Raw genomic sequence first — 21,854 nt, 5'->3', positions numbered from 1 at the left:
TGTTAGCCTGGAGGGCAGGTCTTTTCTTTTTTTCTCCACAGCTAGATCAGCAGCACCTAAGACATTGCTTAGCACTTAGGAAACATTTAACGAATATTTGTTGCCCTGACCAGTGTGGCTGTGTTGGTTGGGTGTCCTCCTGCAAAGCTAAAGGTCACCATTTTGATGCTGGTCAGGGCACATGCCTAGGTTGCAGGTTCAGTCCCTGGTAGGGGCACCTGTGAGAGGCAACTGATCAATGTTTCTCTCCCTCTCTTTTTCCCTCCCCTGCCCTCCATCTAAAAATAAATAAAATCTTTAAAAGAAAAAGCATCTGTTGCTCCTAAAGAGGGTCTAGGATATAATAAGTACCTAAAATCAACTACATGAAACAAAATATCAGATAACAATCTAACACCTCGTTTTTAAAAAAATATTTTAGGTATATTTTATTGATTATGCTATTACAGTTGTCCCATTTTTCTTTTCTCCTTTATTCCCCTCCACCTTGTACTGCCCCTCCCACCATCATTCCTCTCCCTGCCCACCCCCTGCTCACCGTGCCTTAGTTCATGTCCATGGGTCTTACACATAAATTCTTTGGCTTCTCCATTAAAACTATTCTTAACCTCCCTGTATATTTTAACACCTAGTTTTATATAAATATTATGAGTATACATGTACATGTTAAATGTATACAAAGATACCCTGGCTGCTATGGCTCAGTGGGTTGAGTGCCAGCCTGTAAACCAAAAGGTCACCAGTTTATTTCCCAGTCAGAGCACATGCCTGGGTTGTGGGCCAGGTCTCCAGTTGCCATGCAAGAGGCAACTGATTAGTGTTTCTCTCCCTTTCTCCTTCCCTTTCCCTCTCTCTAAAACATAAGTAAAATCTTCAAAAAATGTTTGTTAGTGTATATAAAGTTATAGCAAACAAAAGTATACAAAACAAATGTAACAGTAATGTATATATCCTGTTACTATATATACATAAATATGCATGTGGAGAGAAAAACAGAGCAGCATACAAAGAACTTTCATGCCTTAATCTATGATTTCTATACTTTTTCTATCTTTTGTAATAAAAACCATCCATTATATTAAATCACTGTGTAATAACAATAATTTAGTAAAAACCCCAAACCCACTCCCTAACAAATTAAGAACACACACACACAAAGAAGCCCTTCGCTTTATAGAGGATTAACTTCCATAAGTCAACATCAAATCCATTTAAGAGAGTCAAGGACAAAATGCTCTTTATCATCATTTCTATTCAACACTGTATTTATTAGAAGTCCTAATCAATAAAAAAATTAAAAATATGCATAAGTAGAAAAAATTATGAGGTAAAGATATTGAAAGCTAAAACAATTGCAAATTTATGATAACCTAGAGAATGCAAGAGGATTTTTTAAAATTATGAGTAATAAAGAGTTCAGCAAAGTATCCAAAATCAAGAAACATGAACAAAAATCATGAACTTCTCTATGTAGCAAAGGTAACCAATTAAAATAAGATTTAATAAAAGAACCTATTCACAAAAGTAATAGAAACTATAAAATATTTAAATATAAAGCCCTGGCTGGCATAGCTCAGTGGATTGAGTGCGGGCTGGGAACCAAAGTGTCCCAGGTTCGATTCCCAGCCAGGGTACATGCCTGGGTTGCAGGCCATAACCCCCAGCAACCCCACATTGAAGTTTCTCTGTCTCTCTCTATCTCTCTCCCTTCCCTTTCTAAAAAATAAATAAACAAACAAATAATTTTAAAAAATATTTAAATATAAACCTAATAATAGCTCACATTTTAATACATTTAAAATATTTAAATATAAACCTAATAATAGCTCACATTTTAAATGTATTAATTTACATGCCTTAACCCACTTAATCTTCACAATAACTCTAGTGAGCTATTATTCCCATACTATGGATGAGGAAACTAAAACTTCACAGGGACTGAACCCAAGCAGAATGGCACTAGGGACAGTTCTTTTCACTGCTGCTCAATACAGGCAACATGAGGAAGACTAGAAAACTTTACAGGAGAAAATAAAAGACCTGACTAGTCATATGCTGTTGGGTGGGAATACCCAATACCGCAGAGATACAAACTCTTCCCCCAAATTAATGTATAAATTAAAGGCAATTACAATTTTAAAATCCCCAAAAGATTATTTTGTGGAACTTGATATACTGATTCTCATGTGAATGAGAAACACAAAAAAATGCCAAAAACATTTTGAAAAGGGAAAACAATGAGGGTGAACTTCCTTACCAATTATAAAAAGTATTTTAAAGCAATTGAAATCAAAACAATATACTGGTACAGGAAAACCTACAGATCAATGAAAGAGAGCAGGTTCTAGAAACAGAAAAGAGGTTATAATATTATTGTAACAATGTTTATTATGATTCAATAAATGATGCTGAAACAATAGGCAATTCACTTTGGGAGAAAAACTAGCCCATCTATCGCTAATTTATACTCAGCATGTAAATAAATTCCAGGAAGATTAGAGCTAAAAGGAAAAACTGTTCTGAAAGTATTTAAAATATTATTATGATACTAGGATAAGAAAATCTGGACTAAACAAGACAAAATTCAGAACTATAAAGGAAAAAATGGAAAGATTTCACTATATTCTAATTTAAAACTTTTCTGAAACAAAACATCATAAATAAAACGAAAGAATAAACTGCATACTGAGAGAAAAGATTAACAAAGAATGTTTGTAATAAATAGTAGAAATCACCCAAATGTCCACAGTTATCCACAGATAGGTCAATATATGAGCTCTCATTGTCATTAATAAAGAAAATAGTACCTCAGGTTCTAGCCTTAAATTGTTATTTCTTGGCCTACACAGAGTGCTAAATCATTTTAGGTCAAAAGAACATACCTGGGGGCGGGAGTGGGGGGCTAACTTTGTAATTATGTAACTTGTCATTACCTCTCCCCAAACCATGTAGTTTCAAATATTTATATGTATATATATATATAATTTTTGGAAGGGTGAGGCTCTTCTAAGATGACAATCTTTCTCTAAAAAACCTCTCTTCCTCTAGCATATTTAACCAGTGTTCATTTATTTGGTTTCATTATCCCACTGTTCCTATACTAAAAATAAAGACTGAAGTGTATTTTTCAAACAATGTCAAAAAATAAAATATATGGTATTGTTCCCTTTCTATTCAAGTAGCCACCTACTCATTTTATTTGTTCCTTAAGGAAACAACTTTTGTGAATCCACTTACAAGTCACTAAAAACACCACAGTTAAGAGTTCATGTATTTAAACCCAAGTTCATGTATTGCGACCACACTGGAGGATCATTTTAACCAAGTTGCTACAATTATTAACATTAGGGCTCTGGCCAGTGTGGCTCAGTTGGTTCGAGTGTCAACCCGTTCGATTCCCAGTCAGGGCACACGCCGTTGTAGGTTCAATCCTCAGTCTGGGCACATACAAAAGGCTACCTATGGATGCCTGTCTCTTCCCACCACCCTACTTCCTCTCTCTCTAAAAGCAATGAAAAAAATATGCTTGGGTGAGGATAAAAAAGAATAATAAAAATTTTAACATTATGAAGGTTGTGGCATGATGAAAGACTCCAATTTTTGTTCTAACTAGCCTGGAAACTTGAACTATTTTTTCCTTTAACTTTCCAGTACTGCATCAATTCCTGTATATATACCTGGACCTCCAGGTGACCCTCTAATTGTCACCTGATTTATCCTGAGTGACTCATGTATACATCCACCTGACATCCATTATCCAGACCACTGGGATATGACCAAACCTCCTGACACCCATCTTCTGGACCACTTAGCATCCATCATCCTGACTGCCTGACATCTGACTGATAACCATCCTGGACCAAACCCAGGGCTAAGAACCTAGCGGAACTGATAATTTTCAAGAATGTACTTTTTGCTACAAGAACTTTTCACTTTTCTTTCTTCTTTGGAAACTTCTGGGTTTTTTGTCTAGTTGTGTCTCCCATTTGCAAACCCCAAGGTTCTTGAATAAATCTGTCACTTATTTCTAGCAAACTCTCCTGGCTCTTTTTAATTCACTCGACAAGACTCAGCATTCATCACAATATTCTCAACTCACAGGAACAAAACAATCAGGAAAATTAGAAAATTTAAAATAAAATCTTATTACAGTATAATTTCTTCACAAAAATTAAAAATGAAAACGACGCTGCAACCAAGATGTTTCTGAGTGGTTCATTTGATAGCCAAGCAAGAAAAGCTATTAACCAACAGGTGAGTTACATTGTGTTTCTTTGTAGTAGCTGAAGAAACCTATCCAGAGAAAATAAACTTAAGACTATCTGCCTTTGGGCGAGAACTACTGCAAAAAAGAGTTGACATAGTAGCAATATTGAGTCAATTAAAAACAGAAAATCATTTCAAGATTTTGGCTCTTGATGTTACCAATACTGTTGGATTGTTTATTTGAGGAGTCAGTACCAAGTTTGAAGTAACTTAGCCTATGAATACTCTTCATGGAATACAAAGAACAACTTCAAAGACGTTGAGGAAGTAAGAATACAGTACAGTCTAAAGTGGACTCTAATTTGTTGCCACATTAATGTTGGTAAAAATATGTCTGGAGCAGGGAAAAAAGGCTTTAGTTAGACAAATTTATCTTTTGTGAGGTATTTCAAAGCCTGTTATTTATGTCTTATTCATCAGGAGTACTTTGCAGAAAATACATGAATCTATCATGTTGTAGTAAATCAGTAGTGTCATTTGCTCCTGCAGACTTTACAATCATCGGTTCTGTGAGATTTTGTCAGAAATACAAACTGAATATCTTTATTTGCCCTTACTGTGGAGCAGTTTGGTGCTTAGCAATGGGAACATTTAATTGCAATGTTTTGAGCCAATATTGAAATTTTTGTGAAGAATGGCCTTCAACAAGTATTCAAACACCAAATAGCTTTGGAAATTAGTTTTTGCTGCAGATTTGATAATGTTTCTTAATGAACCCCACATTACAAAACAGCACTTACATGCAAACTTATCTTATTGTAATTCATTTCAACAACTAATGTTATCTAAATCACAAATAATGGCAAATAATTTCCTGTGCTGTCAAAAATTAAAACAATAAGCCATATTTCCATTTGCACACAAATTTGCAGTGGTATGTTTTCAAAGCAAACTACAGTTGCAGTAGTGTTTTTCAGACCTTGATGGAAACACAAAGGAAATTTCCTTATTTCAAAGCTCTTTCAACTGTGCCACTGAGGAGCTTCCACCTAATTTTCAATCAAAAGTTATTAATCAGCCCTGGCCGGGCAGATTAGTTGGTTAGAGCATCATCCGGATACACCAAGGTTTCAAGTTCGATATCCAGTCAGGGCACATACAAGAAGCAACCAATGCATGCATAAATAAGTGAAACAACAAATTGATGTCTTTCCCCTCCCCACACACACTTTCACTCTCTCTAAAAATCAGTAAATAAAATTTTTAAAAAGACATTTAAAAAAAGGAGTGATTAATTTACAATGTAATGATGTGCTAAAAGGCAAAAATATCAGAATAGAATCTAATAGAATCTTATAAATGCCTTTTAGTTGATAAATATGCTCAAGTAAAATCATATGCTCATGGATATCAGTATTTGACAGTACCTGTCAGTATGGAAACACATTTTCAAAGATGAAGTATGTAAAATTTCATTACAAATCATTATTAAGAGAAACATTTGCAATCATCTTTGATGGCAGGGAACATTAACTCTGACCTCCCCCGAAAAAACAAAATATATTGTCAATAAAAAGAATTCCATTCTTCTCACTAGTACACCTGTATGTATATAGTTATAGTTGAAACTTAATTAAAAATTATTACAAATTTATAGAAATTTGCCTTCTTTGCTATTATTAAGTACCTATATAATAGCCTTAATTTTGCCTCTTCACTGATCAAGCCTAAAATACTTATTATCTTACCCTTTACAGAAAATATCTGGTGACCTCTAGGATACAGAACTTTCAAAATGTGGACAACTGGTTGTCCATATTTTCAAAGAACAGTAATCAAATTAGATCCTTACTCATATGCAAAAAGCAAAACTGCAAAACTTTTACAAGAAAAAAATATGAAAAAAGCACAAACCATAATTAAAAAGATGAATAAATATGACTACATCTCAAGACTTTCTAAACAAAGGGTAAAAATGAACCATACAGACTTAGAGAACATATATGCAACTTGTATTACCAACAAAGGATTAGTGTTTAATATATAAAGAATTCTCACAAATCAATTTTAAAAAGGAAGAGCCCTGGCCAGATGCCTCAGTTGCTTGGCACATTGTCCCAAACACCAAAAAGTTGTGGGTTTAATCCTGGATCAGGCCACACACGTAGACTGTGAATTCAATCCCAGATGGGGTGCAAACGGTAGGCAACCGATTGATATTTCACTCACTCATACCAATGTTTCTCCCTCTCTCTTTCAACTCACAAAGGAGGTAATGCTTGAATTCACAAGGCAAGCATTACCAAACTATTTACACTCTAATTAGTGCTCAGTACCTGCTCAATAATGTATTTTCATACATAGCATTTAGGCTATCATGTAATAAGAGCACTATCTAATAGGGTTGCTGTAGAGATTAAATGAGATAATCTATGTAAACAGCAGTTAGTACACAGCACCTCAACAAAATACCAGTTATAACAAGAATAAAGAACATTAGTGGTGTTAATAAAAAAATATAAAATCCTTCTAAACACCTCTCCAGGGGACCAAGAGAACTTTCCAAACTACAATCTACTTCCAAATCTTCTGGAAAGTTTACTTCTGGTCCAACCAGGTAATTGAGGACCCCCCACCAAATATATATAGGTATGTATAATATGTCTGTGTGTGTGTGTATGTATAAAAGGACTATAAACCTACTCAGTTTCCTGTGAGTTGGATGGGCTTAATGAATAACTTCATTCTAGGAACCTGTATGAATATGAGACCATGTCAGAATGGAAGTCCCAGAACACACCATCTTCTTATCTGTCAAGTCTCCTAATACAGAATGTCCTAGAAACAGAGTGATAACCAGTGGTTACCCTATATGTCTAACAAATTCATTATGATTGGGTCCATATCCAAAGAATTCAGTTGGGAATAAAAAGGCTTCTAAAATAAAGAAAATTTGGCCATCTAAATATCCTATAAAGTAGTAATGATGAAATTATGGTATATCTATACCATGGACTTCTAGGTAGACAAAATATATTGAAAAGCACTTAAATAAAGACTACAAAAATATGTTACCACTTGTTAATGCTGGATGGAATAATTATGGGAAATTTCAAATCCCTCCTACCTTTCCCTATTGAAATAAGCTTGCTTAATATCATCTCTAACCATTTATGTACATATCAAAACATAAAAATTATATTTTAGGTAAAAATAAAACAGGAAGTGTTATTTTTGTGTTTTTTTAAGAGAATTGCACAATGTATTTGGTTTTCACCTGGAACACACAGTTTTTGGTACTGTGATCTAACGGTGATCTAACCTAGCCATGATCACTCCTTGGTAAGTATTCTCCTCCACTGGTCTTTCACATAGTAAAAAAAAAAGACACCATTAGCATCTAGTATTTCTCCTGATTCCTTACACTTCCTTTTACATTTAAAAGGTTTATGGGGTTGCTCCTCTTCTGAGTCCTCAAAGGTCCTGAGCCTTAGAGACTTTAGTTAATGTGCTCAAGGTCACAAAACTAGAGATAGGAAACTAGATACACAAATGACTAAAAATCCCATACTTTACACACATCTCTATTCTAGCACCTCTATTCTAGCATCTCTATTCTATTAAATGTGCTATTCTAGCACATTTAATATATTCCTGCTTCAGTATCTGCTCCATGATTCCACCAGGAATCTAGATCAACTAGAATTCTTTGAAGGCAAGAGTTCTTACCATTGTTCAGTTCTTCAAAAACAGTGATCTTTTGAATGCTAAATCTTATTTCCAAAAGAAACATTTTAGTTAAGAATGTTCTTCCACACCCCCAAAAAATTCAGTAACAAAATTTTTAAAAGTAAAATTTAAAAAAAGAAAAGAATGTTCTCCCTATTCTTACCAGCCCATCAGTCCATGAAAAAAATCAATCTAAGGAATGGTAACAAAAATACACCTAATTAAAGTCATATTAGTATTTAGAAGACAATGTATTTCAACCTTAAAAGATCTCTTTGTTAAATGAGCTTGAACCTCACAAGGTAAGGCCTAGCTTGCTTCTACTTTACATTATAAGACTAAGAGGGTACAATCGAAATCGAGTTTTGGATTCAGGTATCACACCAGGGGATTGGAAGATGTCAAGTTCCTAGAATACATATACATGTACTTGATTTCTTTTGTAACTCTAAGAGTCTATGATCTTATCACTAATGTGTATACATATTACAAATGCAATTACTATCTCATATATTTAAAAAGCATTACTATTTCACAGGTTTTATTGAAAAGATCCACAAATAAATCCATGTTCTCATCCAATACAAAAGAATATGTTCTCTGATATGTTAGATTTTCCTAGTTTCTACTCTGCATTGGTCCTGCTTACTCAGATTGTGATCCTCCTTCTGTTTATCAGCATATAAAAAAATAAATGTTCAAAATAACCTGTACCTCATTCAGCCCACATGTTAAGAAGTTAACATAACAATCTCCTCAGTTCTAACAGACAGACCAAAATTTAAATTAAAAACACTTGCCCTTTAGCCCTGACTGGTGTGACTCAGTTGGTTGGGTCTTGTCCCACAAACCAAAAGATCACCATTTAGGTTTGATTCTGGTCAGGGCACTTGCCTGGGTTGCAGGTTCTGTCTGCTCTGGGCTCATACCAGAGGTGAGGTAACTGATGGATGTTTCTCTCACCCATCGATGTTTCTACTCCCTCTTTCTCCCTCCCTTTCCCTCTCTCTAAGAATAGGTAAATAAAAATCTTTAAAAAAAAAACGTTTTGCCCTTCAGAACCTTATTTACCTTTTCAGATGTTGCCCCCCTCCCAAAGAAATACAGATCTTTTAAAAACAAGCTTAACATGGAAAGTGTTTTATATTTATTTAAGCTAATTCAAACTTCATAAGTGCTCTTCATTATGAAAATAATTTACTATTTAGACTGCACCACTAAACCTGTTATCTAGCATTTCCACTTTACACCAATAAAAATTTGAAAAATGTCCCCCAAACTGGAGTCCCTTAATCCTTCAGAAGAGAAGGAAATCAACACTTACCAAACATTTATATAGAGCTCCCCAAAAACAGATGTCCTGGAGGTATGCTTAACACTTTTAAAAAGTTGAATACACATTACACATATAAAAATAAACTTCACGTACAATGGTAAACAATTCTTTCAAGGCATTATTTCACCACAATATTCCTTTAATCAGATATGTTTGTGGTGCTTCTTCACACGTTCAAGAGATATGATTATATGATGGTTATGTACTGAAACAGACCATGTACAAAGTCCTACTGAAATACAGTGAAAGGAGGGATTAGTTCTGCCTGGAAAGGTTTCACAGAGATAACATCTGAGCAGGTCCTGGAAGGATAACACAGCTACCTGAGGCTGCAGATGCTTCACGTCTGTTTCCAGTTACAGAAATTCACAGCATTTAACTTTAGGTTGGATAAGTCTTCAAAAATCATCTAGTATTAAAGTTTTCCATCTTTATTTTAAAGCAACAAAATATTTTCTTTAAAAGCCTAATTGAAACTGCAATATATAAAACAGACAGAAGTGGATCTACTCTTTTAAAAGGAGAGGTTATTGGAAAACTTTGGTATTCTAATCGACCCCCTTCATTTTAAAATAAGAAAACTGAGACACTAAGGACACTGACTTGACAAAAGACCACATAAAGATAGAAATGCAACAACGTATTGAAATAATACTTAAATAGTATCTCCCCTTTGAAGCCTTTCCTAGCTTTCTCTCTAAGTGGAGTTTACCACTCTTTACCTTATTCCCCAAAACACCTAGCATATACTTCTATTATGGCTTCCATAAACTTTAGTGCCTAATTTTTCTTTTTATATGTCTGTGTCCAGCTACTACATCAAAAGCTCCCTGAAGGCAGGGGCCGTCTTAATCATCTTTATATACCCAGTATCCAGAAAATTTTATTAAGTTATATTTGATCAATTTCCATAAAAGATTTATGACAGCTCAGCACCTGTCACAGAATAGGGCTCAATAAGTATTTGTCAAATGAATTTGCCGAAAATGAGGTCATTAAATGAAAGAATACATCTAAAGCAGTTAGAACTGACACTGTGTATACTATAAACATTATCTGTTACTATGTACCCTTATACAGTCAGACAAACACTGAAACTGTTATTGAACATTTAATTTGGAAGGCAAAAACTAAGCACTTTGAATCAAGGTTTCAACTTGTTCATTTACATATTACTAATGCAACCACATCTTTGATGAGAAAAAGAGAAAATTTAGCCCTAACATAAAGAGTTACCCTGCAGCCTGGGGAAAAAAAATAGTTCAAAGAGTTGTGTATTATTAATCACTAGATTTGGAGTGAAAAGAGAAAAGAGGCCAGTCTTAAACTTGAGGTTAAATCACTTTTTTGAGATCCCAGTTTCCATCACCTGTCAAATTGGGGTAGTGGGCAGTGAAAAAAAAAAAGTATTTCTAAGGTTCTTTCCTGCTCTAACAGTTACAGGGGCTTATACAAATTGGGTCCAAAAATCCTTCAGCTTTCAACTCAAAATGAGTAAGAATTTTATAAAAATCAGTAAATGGTGCACTGCATTTGGTGACAGGGTTTTCATACCAACTCAGCTGTGTAAATTCTGAGCAAGTAGCAAACTCTCCGGATCTCAATTTCTTCCACCTATAAAATGAACTTGTTGAACAATACGATCTCTCTTTAAAATACATCGTAGTCATGACATTCTATGAAGTAAGCTACTCTGAAGGAAGGATTCAGGTGGGGATTGAGCTACCATCAATGAGATGTTTAGAAGATTCCAGCATCAACCAAAAAGTACAGAATTTCATAGCTAGAAGAAATTTTACAAGTCTATTACAACTGAGACTGATAGTCTTGGAAGCGGTCACTCAACCATTCCAGTAATGAGAAACCCATGGAGACAAGCCATTTCATCGCAGGCCAACTATGATACTTAAGTTCTTTTACTCAAGCCACACAATCCTCTACTGACCTCCACCTATTAGTTTTACCCCCTTTTCAACTAAGGACACCTCAAATATTTGTGGATAGTGATTATATACCCCTTACATATCCTCTCCAAAATTAAAACCCCCAACTCTTCAACCTTTCCTCACAACATAATACCAAGACTCTTTTCACCACCCAGCCTTCCTTAATGTCAAAATTACTCGAACCACCATTCCCATTCTGACATCCTGATTTCTTGAGGAACCCAAGATTTCCCACTTGTCTTGCTGACATCACATGGCAGCGCCTAATCGCCCTAACCACCTCTACCCAAGGAAGCATTCGGGATGGGAAGTGTGCCCCTGCAGTTCCTTCGGGAGATAAAAGACAAGTGACCGCGGCAGCAAGAGAGAAGCCCGCACCCGGCTCTCCTCCCCGTTCCGAGCCTTCTCCCTCACCGGTATTGCTTGGGGTCGCTAGGAGACTTGACGATCTCAGGGTCTCCGGCATTACTGATAGACCCCCTTCGTCCCTCCTCCTCAGATTCATCTACTCCTAGTCGGGCAACCCGGGCGCTCTCGCCCATATCCTGTCCACTGGGCTGCAGGTCAGGGCAGCTGCAGGTAGCCTTCGCCTTGTTCCTTCCAGGCATAGTCGGAGTAGGAAAGGATCTGACAGCAGCCGAGTCTTCGCACCGACTCCGCGCTTCGATTCTCCACAGCGCCGCGAGCTCCCGCCCGGCCTCACACCACAACTTCCTCCCGGTGGCCCCGACTGCAGTAACCGTGACTCTCCTCAGCATTCACCACAAAGCCGGAGCGATGGGCATTCCCGCTCCCCAGGGCCCACCTCCTCCTCCTACTCCTCCAGCTGCTCCTCCTCCTCCGCGTTCCAGAGGCGGTGGCGGCCGGCGCTGGTGCTGCCGCAGCCGCCGGGGAGGACAGGCCTGCACCCCTCCCCCAATCCGGTCTCCCTAATGCCAACTTTCCTCATCCGCCCCCCCCCGCCCTCCAGTCGCCGATGACGCTACTGATTTTACCCAATAAAGAGGCAAGAGAGCAGTCACGCGCACGTAAACAACCAATGGAAACGGGGAATAAAAGGAACCAAAGCGACCGGTCGGATTTTCTGACACCCAGATAGCTCTTCGAAACCTCGGGTGGGCGGGGCGAGGAAGAAGGGGCGGAGAGAGTGGCGCGGAGGACGACGGGAGAAAGGCGCCTGGTCAGTGGCGCCGTGTTTATGACGTATGCGGAGAGTTTAGGCCGCTACTGAGTAGTGCTCCGCGGGTCAGAGGGAATTTTCGTCTGGTGAGGTAACAGAGAAACTAGCGGTGAAAAACAAGCTCCAGGTTTCTTACCCCATCACGTGATGTTTTGCCTATCCGGCCCCTCCGTTCCGGGGCAGAGACTTCGGCCGTGACTCAGCGCGTTAAAATGCTGAACGCCGGAAGTATTTTTCTTTGTCGCCGGATGGAAGTTGCCTCGGAGTGAACCGTAGCGGAGCCGAGCTGAATGCCACAGATAGGCCTTACGCTGTTCCACTTTATCGCTGGCCACCTTTTAGTGGTATTCGTTCATAAGGCCCGAAAAGGTGCTTAAAAGGCGGGTGTAGATATGCTCCCTTTTATATGCGAAAACATTTTTTAGCCTCCCCTCTTGATAAGAGTCCACAGTTTAGCGTTAAGTTCAGCCAGCATTTATTCAGCAAGTGCTGAGGGAGGCTGCTGCCCTCAGGTCCCTTTTCCAAAGTTATCTTCTGTTTGTTTAGTGGCCTTTAAGTGGGCAAACATCTAACATGTGACTGACATTTCTTGAAAAATTAGAAACAACTGACATGTTAATAAGCTACAATATAAAAGAAGTAAGTGTTTGGAAGGAGAAACACTTGAAGTAGGGAGATGTATTGACGGTTGTTACAAGCCTTTAAATTTGTCTAGGCGTCCCGAGTTCCACAAACACGGAATAAAATCACGAACAAAACAAAAATCCTTACTTTCATGGAACTTGCGTTCTAATTGGGAAAAAATTAATGTATTTTAAAAACAGTTAATGCTGCGACGACAAATAATGCAGGATAGGACAATAAGGAGTTGGAGAAAAGAGCAACAATTCAAGCAGGAAATAAAATCCTGAACCAAGGCAACAGATGAAGTAAATTAGTTTAGAAATATTGTTTAGATATTCCAGTTTGTTTTCAATCAATAATGCTTGTTGAGTAAATATCTGAAGTGACGTCTATTTTAAAAAAAATTTTTTTATCCTCACCTGAGGACATGCTTATTGGTTTTAGAGCAAGGGGAAGGGAGGGAGAGGGAGGGAGGGAAACATGATGGAGAGAAACATCTATCCCTTGGCTGTCACAGGCGTCCCAAGTGAGGACCGCACCCACATCCTAAGCAATGTGCCCTAACTAGGTGTTGAACTCATGCCTTTTCGGTTTACAGAAAGACACTCCAACCGAGTCACACTGGCCAGGGCGAGTGACATCTATTTTGAGGGTATTTTTTCTTTTAACTCTCCAAAGCAGTGATGCCATAAGAAATACTCAAATTTAGCCAGTAATTAGAATTTTCTGACTAGAAACAAAGAGAGGCCACATCCTAAATTGTAACCTGTTAATTTTTCCGTTTAAAAAGAGGCCTGAATCTTACAAGTCACTGGGCTAGCAATATGGTAACACTCTATAGTGAGACATTACTTTATTCATTCAGCCAACCATCTGAGCTCCTAATGTATGCCAGATGGTGGGAATAGAGTAATGAACAAGAAATTTCCCTGTTCTCTTTGTGCTTACAAAAGAACTAGTGAGACATTAAACAAACACACACATTTTTAAATTTTTCATGACTAGTTCTGGAAGGAGAAATACAAAGGGACCTAGTCTGGTCAGAGTGTTTTCATAAATGACACCTTTAAGCTTACACTTGAGAAATGTATAGGAAAAGACTTGCTCAAAAGCTCTGAGAAAGCAGGTCAGTATGGGTAAACTGGGAGCAAAGGGAAAGTGAGTTAGTGGCCAAGGTCATATAAAATCCTCCTAAGAGTAAAAAGAAGTCATTGCCTTGTCTATTTCATGTTGCATTGGATTCCTATCTTCTAAAATAATGTCTGGCACATTATAGGTGTTCTGTAAATAATGGTTGAACAAATGAAATGGAGGTATCGTCATGTGTTTTGCAAGTAAATCATTTTGGTTGATGTGTGAAAAATAGTTATACCTCAATACTCTGCTTCAGAACTCAAACCCTATACTCATCTCATTTTGACGGAAAAAAAGTTTCAGCACTCAGCACCTGCTTGGGACTCATTGCACTTGCTAGAACTTTTATGAGAACTTTTACGATGCTCCACAAAAGAAAATGTTTCACCATTCGGCACTCAGCATGAGTCGCTGACCGAATGGTGACGAATTAACGAATACTGAGTTACCACTGTAGTTTGAATGGGAGTGGGGGTAAAGGCAAGAAAAGTGCTCAAGAACCAAGTTTTGAGGAGCTTGTAGAAGAGGAAGAACTCCTAAAAGAGACTGAGAGGGAACTACCAGGATAGTAAGAGGAAAAAAAAATAGTAGTATCACAGGAAAAATACCTCCTTGATGTTTGGCACATTATAATTCTGACCACATACCAAATGTCCAAAGTATTAGATTAGATGTTTGAAATATGAGAACTGCCAAGGAATCACAGAAGTATACTTTAATCTGGCCTTTTTGTATTAAAGACATAACCTACCCAGAGAGTTGTAGCTTACAAGTGACCCAAGGCATATCCAGGACTTCCAAACCAGAAGTATTGTTTACCATTGAAAATAATTTAGAAATTTGCCACCCTTCATTTGAATATTTGTAATTATTGTAAAGCGTATTCAGGAGAGAGGTGGGAGGTAAATGCAGACAATTGTAATTGAAAACAATAACTTTTTTTAAAGTATTCATCAGAGAAAACAAATTAAGCTATTGCCATTTTATAGGAAACTGACACATTAGAAAGTTTACAAAAACCTTAAGATCTCCAAGAAAGTTGAGGAGCACAGAGTATAATTTTTAACCTCATTTAGCCAGGCTCTCCTAGAGTATTTAAGAACTTTTTAAAAATCTTCAGTCATCCTGTACCCCTTTCTACTTTTTAAAAAATTTCTTTGCTGGATTTATGTATATAGAAACATCTCTTTCTTGTTCAACTTATTTATGCATTCATTGGTTGCCTCTTTTATGTGCCTTGACCTTCTTGTATGTGCCCTGACCCAAGACTAAACCTACAACCTTGGTGTAGTGGAATGATACTCTAACCAACTGAGCTACCCAGCCAAAGTATATTCCTTTCCATTTTTACCTCAATGATTTCCCCGTTATCATCAGGTTTGGTGACCCTTCTCTCCCTATTATTCTGATGAGAGGTCAGAAATAATGAAAAGTTAAAACACCTTATTTCTGCGTTTGATGCCTACCTCTGAAAGTTAATTTAATCAATGCAATGGCTATCTCCCAGAGGAAGAGGTCTGAACTTACTCCTAAAAATTCAAAGGTAAATTACTTGATTAACCCCATTATCCACCTTTACATATGAGAATCAGGGTAAGTCAGAAGTGCGGAATGCTGATTCTGTGTTGTGTAGATTGGGAGTACTATGAACCCAATAAAGTCTCAGGTCCAGTGGTATGGTTAGCTAAAGAGGCTGCTAAATACAAGAGAAGAGGCACTGAAAGAGGAGACAGGCAACAAGAGAAATATTAGCGACTTTATAATTTTGTCCTAGATCCACACTGTAAGAAATTATACCTTGGGAGCTCTGGTAATTAAGTGTCTTGCCCACTAATTGCTCTCCATATTTTGTAGTTTGGTATCTAGGTCAAGAAGTAGACAAATTCTTATACAGTCTTGTCTGGGAAGACCAAGGTGTACACAACATGCCAAAGAGTTTGTATGAACACATAAAATAGTTTTCTCCTGTACTGTAAGCATAGCTCTGGGAAGAATTTGGTATTCAAACTTCAAGATACATTAAGAGTGACTATAAAGAATACTTCAAAAAATATTTTTAGATTTATATTTAATTTTAGAGAGAGAGGAATAAAAGGAGAAAGAGGGAGAGAAACATCAATGTGTGGTTGCCTCTCACTTGCCCCCTATTGGGGACCTAGCCTGAAATCCAGGCGTGTGCCCTGACTGGGAATTGAACCGGCGACCCTTTGGTTCACAGGCCTGTGCTCAATCTACTGAGCTACACCAGCCAGGGCAAAAAAACACTTTAAAAAATATTTTATGTCAAATGAAAAGTTATTCTATCATAAATCTATGTTCTCTAATCTAAAGACACAGATTTTGAGACTGCCTAGAAAGAATGTGAAGACAAAAAATGATATTTTAAATATATGAATCAGAAGTCAGATCACATTATGCCTCTTTTTTAAAACCTATCAGTGGCTTATCTTTGCATTTTGAATAAAATCTAGCTGCTTGCCATAGCCTATTAAGGCTCACTTATTATTTCTGTTCTTCCTATATTTACAATTTCATCTACCATTCTGCCATTTACTCAATTCACCCAAGCTTTCTTTTTTTAAATATAGTTTATTGATTATGCTATTACAGTTGTCCTATTTTTTCTCCCCTTTATTTCCTTCCACTCTGTACGCCTCTTCCCACCATCATTCCCCCACCTTAGTTTATGTCCATGGGTCATATATATAAGTTCTTTGAGTTCTCCACTTCCCATACTATTCTTAACCTCTATTTTGTACCTACCATTTATGCTTTTTATTCCTTATACCTTTCTCCCATTCTCCCCCACTCCCTCTCCACTGATAAGCCTCCATGTGATCCCTATTTCTGTGAATCTGTTCCTGTTCTAGTTGTTTGTTTAGTTCATTTTTGGGCTTTTTGATCAGCTGATAATTGTGCATTTGCTGTCATTTTACTGTTCATAGTTTTGATCTTTTTCTTAGATAAGTCCTTTTAGCATTCATATAAGGGCTTGGTGATGATGAACTCCTTTACCTTGACCTTATCTGAGAAGCACTTTATCTGCCCTTCCATTCTAAATGATAGCTTTGCTGGATAGAGTTATCTTGGATGGAGGTGCTTGCCTTTCATAACTTTGAATACTTCTTTCTAGCCCCTTCTTGCCTGTAAGGTTTCTTTTCAGAAATCAGCTGATAGTCTTATGGGAACTCCTTTGTAGGTAACTCTCTCCTTTTCTCTTGCTGCTTTTAAGATTTTTCCCTTATCTTCCTTCTTGGGTAACTTAATTATGATGTGCCTTGGTGTGTGCTTCCTTGGGTCCAACTTCTTTGGGACCCTCTGAGCTTCCTGAACTTTCTGGAAGTCTATTTCCTTTGCCAGATTAGGGAAGTTCTCCTTCATTATTTGTTCAAATAAGTTTTAAGTTTCTTGCTCTTCCTCATCTCCTTCTGGCTTCCCTGTGGTTCAGATGTTGCAACGTTTAAAGTTGTCCCAGAGGTTCCTAAGACTCTCCTCAATTTTTTGAATTATTGTTTCTTCATTCTGTTCTGGTTGAATGTTTATTTCTTCCCTGTGGTCCAAACTATTGATTTGAGTCCTGGTTTCCTTCCCTTCCCTGTTGGTTCCCTGTACATTTTCCTTTATTTCACTTTCCATAGCCTTCAGTTTTCCCTCTATTTTGTGACCACACTCAACCATTTCTGTGAGCATCCTGATTACCATTGTTTTGAACTCCACATCTGATATGTTGGCTATCTATCACTTAGTTGTGCTTTTTCTGGAGTTTTGACCTGTTCTTTCATTTGGGCCATATTTTTTTGTCTCGGTGCACCTGTTACATAGTAAGGGGTGGAGCCTTGGATATTTGCCAGGGTGAGGCAACTCACATGCCTGAGTTGTGGTGCTGTATGTGGGGGTGGTGTCTGAGAGAGAACAGTGCTGCTTGCTCAGTTCTCTACCAGCTTTCAGCCACTTCCTCCGCTACCCACAAGCAATTGGGCCCTTCTGGCGCTGATTTCCTGGTGGGTGGTTTCTGTACATTCTAGGACCCTGTGGGTCTCTCCAACAAACTCTCCTGTGAAGCTGGGAGTTTCTCCTGCTGCTGCCTCAACCCCCACAGGTGTTTTCAATTACAGGTTTTGAGGCTTTATTTCCCCTCACTGGAACTGTGGATTGCTCAGTCTGTCTCGCTCTCCAGTTGTTCCTCCCAGTTTATCTGTACGAAAGTGGGACCACCCATTCTGCCAACGCTGCCTCACCAACCAGCCAGCCACCAACTTACCTGGTCCACCAGCAGGAGCCTAGCCCACCCCAGTTCTCCAGCCACCGCCTCTTCATGAGTCATCTCTGTCCCAGTTGCCAAACTCCGCCCCTCCTACCGGTCTGGATGAGTATTTCTTTTTTAATTCCTTGGTTGTTGGATTTCCATATACTTTGATTTTCTGACAGGTCTGGATATTTTTTGTTTTTATATTTGTTGTCCTTTTTGTTGTAGGAGGAGGCAAAGTGTATCTGCCTATGCTTCCACCTTGGTCAGAAGTCCCACACTGGCTTTCTTAATGTCCTTCAATATACTAGGGTAATTCTTGCCTTTAGGGCCATTACATCTGCTCTGCTGACTAAACTGTACTTTCTTTAGATTTTGCATTATTGGCTCCTTCTTACAAGTTATATGTCAGCTCAAATATCACCTCTTGAAAGAAACCTTCTCTTACCATTCTACCTAAATTAATATTCATTTTCTGAAATTATTTGTCTATTGGCTGATTGCCTCTCTATTTTATAAGATCCCCTGGAGAGTCGGTACTCTGTCTTGCCACCACCCCCCAATTTCCCCAGTATCAAAAATAGTGTCTCACACATAGTGGGTGTTCATTAAGTGTTGAATTAATGAAAGAATGGTACAGGAAAAAGAGGTCAGTAGGGAGGCAGAAAAGAGGGATTAGCCTTCAGTTAGAAAAGAACACCCTCTATCATTAGACCTGGAGGGAAAGAAGCACAGATTAAACCAGGAGCTGTAAAGATTTTAAGTGTTGTTAGAAGAAAGTAAGGGACAGGAATTTATAATAGAGTTTCTGTCTGACAGCCCCCCACCTCCATTTTCTTTTTGAAATGTTATACAAAGTCAATGTTGGGAATGAGGGGATAGGTATTATGGTAGGTCCTGCTTCCATGGGAATCAGTAAATAATATATTTGGTTTTTGTTTGTTTACTTAAATTTCACACATCTTAAAACCACGCTCAGTTGGTAGTTTCAGTATCCTGAGTAACTATAATATTTTGGGGCCAAGAATTTTACTTACATTAACTCATTTAGCCCTTGGAACAACCTAAGTCTGTTATCAATTTACGGATGAAGAAACTGAAGTTCAAAGATGCACGAAATCATACAAGAAAGTAGAATAACCAAAAGGGCAAACCATGTAAGTTTAATTCCAAAGATTTCACTCTTTTGCCTCTTACATCTTGCCTGTCAGATACCTAGAATAAACAGACTTCTAATTCATTAATTTTATCATTGATATTTCCTGTTGTGGTTAACCCTCAGTCTAGTTTTTGAATGCAACATGCAAAGTAACAAATGCCATAACTTGCCTGTCATTAGGAAAGTATCTGATATTCCATCAGACCTCCTTCCTTCCTTCTTTTCTGAATAATTATTGGTCTAAAAGTCATTTGCTTAGGTAGGGCTAAGCAACCTAGGTACCTGTGCCCAAGGCATACAAGAGCAAGCAGTCTGATGAGACATGTTGGAGTATGAGCTGTGTGAGGAGGTTTGAATATGTGGGTTGATGGTGCAAGGTACCTGAGTTCAAGCAGAATAAGGAGGGTGAGGCTTTGAAGCAGTGGTAATGGAGATTGGCTACACACAGGGTTGACTTATGAAATATTGAAGCTATAAGGAGCCAGGTTTCTCACTGTAGGAGAAGAGAGTTAAAAATATGGAAATGCAGAAATTAGAATAAACTCTGTCGTTTTGGATTGGAATTGTTGGTGTCAGTGTGAACTCATGTTTTTAATAGATATAGAAGTAAATGTAGATGTGGGTGTGCATGTGTGTATGCATATGTAAGTATGTATAAACATACTGTACATATATCCTCAAGCCATGTTGAGGGTCTGGTATTGAGAGGGTCTGGGATCAGGGATATCTCAATAGCAATGAGCATACTGAATACCTCTGTCTTGGTCTCTAAATGCTATTCTTCACTAAAATGCCATTTTCCACTAAAAGAAACCAAGGCTTCCTGGAGAAACGGCTGACCCCAAGGCTAGGGTAGGAAAGATACAAGAGGAACCTGGCACCTATGTATCTTGTATGCCAGAAAGTAACAAGGAAGTATTCAAAGAATAATGAGGACATGACAAAGGGACTTAGAGGCCAGTTTGAAGTGACTCCCACAGGACCAAAATAGGGACAATTTGAGAATCAAAATAAATAACAATAGTAACAGATTATAATCCATTGTATAAAATAGGACTCCATGCATCTAAACTGATTTAAATAAATAGGGGGAGAAGAAAGCTTTTTAATAAAGTGAAATGGCAACAGTGAATATAGAAAGGATGATGGAATTAGAAAACCACCATTTGTCAACCATAATAATAATAATTAATTCAACCAAGAAATGTCTATGAATGATAAGTTACTCAATGAAAATCTGATGAGGAATGGGATATTTACATTGTCTCAAAGTACTTCCTTACAAAATCCTTATTAAGAAGGGGAAAGGAACAACTTTATACTGGAAAAATCTGGCAAACACTAGTAGTCTGAAAACAGTTAACATCAGTAATGGGACAAATTGAAATTCTTACCACCTGATAATGTGAAACAAAGAAAAACTCAGCAATACTTCTGTGCTATTCTTGTTAAAAATGCAAAACGTGAATCTAATCCAGAGGAAACCTCAAACTAACCCAAATTGAGGAATATTTTATAAAATAACCCACCTACAATATTTAAAAGTAACAAGGTCATGAAAATCAAGAACCGTGGAGCTGTTTTGATTAAAGACTAATAAGACATGGTAATCAAAGTTATCACTATAAAAAACACTATTGGGACAATTGGTTAAACTTGAATGGAGTCTGTGGATTACATGATAGTAATGCATCATTAATTTCTTGATTTTGATAACTTGTGGGTGCTGGAACATCATATGGGCAACCAACTCTCAGAGGTCCAGGGAAAAAGTCTTATAGCTTTTATGTAAGTTTAAAATTATTTTTTAAATAAAAAGGGAAAGGTATTGGCAAGAGGGTCCAAAGGAATACCATACAAAACATTGGAACTAACTGCCAGTGTCTTAAATTTAAAATGTGATTCCTGGAATTGTGGGTAGAAAAACAATGCTTTGTAGAAGTAGTAGTAGCAATAGTTCTCCATCTAACCACACCCTCCAAGAGCCTGCTCAAGACACACCTCCTCTTAGAAGCCTTCTTCAACCCTTCCAGCCCACACTGATCCTCCATTCCATACCTGAACTCAGGATACATATTTTTTAGGGGGTCACTTCCTTGGCTCTTAATCATATATAGCCTTGTGACTTGTACTATTGTCCTGTATAAATGTTGAGTTTTTGTTTAAATCATTCATGAATATGTTATCTCCATAATTATTTTGTAATCAGTTTAGGAGTAGATAATATATGTGATCTTTTTTCCTTCCCAAAGTACATACCATATGTTTTGCAATCACATTTCTACATCCCAAGG

The 21,854-nt window shown here is 37.6% G+C and overlaps 1 protein-coding gene across 2 annotated transcripts in view; it reads right to left on the bottom strand.

The window, feature by feature from the left end:
• The window catches only part of NRDC (nardilysin convertase), a 68,187-nt gene extending 56,029 nt beyond the window's left edge, over nucleotides 1-12,158 (bottom strand). For both annotated transcript variants that reach the window (XM_045858212.1, XM_045858202.1), the window contains exon 1: nucleotides 11,632-12,158. In XM_045858212.1, the coding sequence (XP_045714168.1) occupies nucleotides 11,632-11,975 (344 nt within the window). In that variant the 5' untranslated portion in view covers nucleotides 11,976-12,158. The remainder of the gene's footprint in view (nucleotides 1-11,631) is intronic.
• Between the last annotated feature and the right edge of the window lie 9,696 nt (nucleotides 12,159-21,854).

The sequence above is a fragment of the Phyllostomus hastatus genome, unplaced genomic scaffold, assembly GCF_019186645.2.
Source record: "Phyllostomus hastatus isolate PE091 unplaced genomic scaffold, TTU_PhHast_1.1 phas_contig_147, whole genome shotgun sequence".
Lineage (NCBI taxonomy): Eukaryota > Metazoa > Chordata > Mammalia > Chiroptera > Phyllostomidae > Phyllostomus > Phyllostomus hastatus.
The sequence above is the reverse complement of the archived record's forward strand: the minus strand, read 5'-3'. Positions and strand labels throughout refer to the sequence as shown.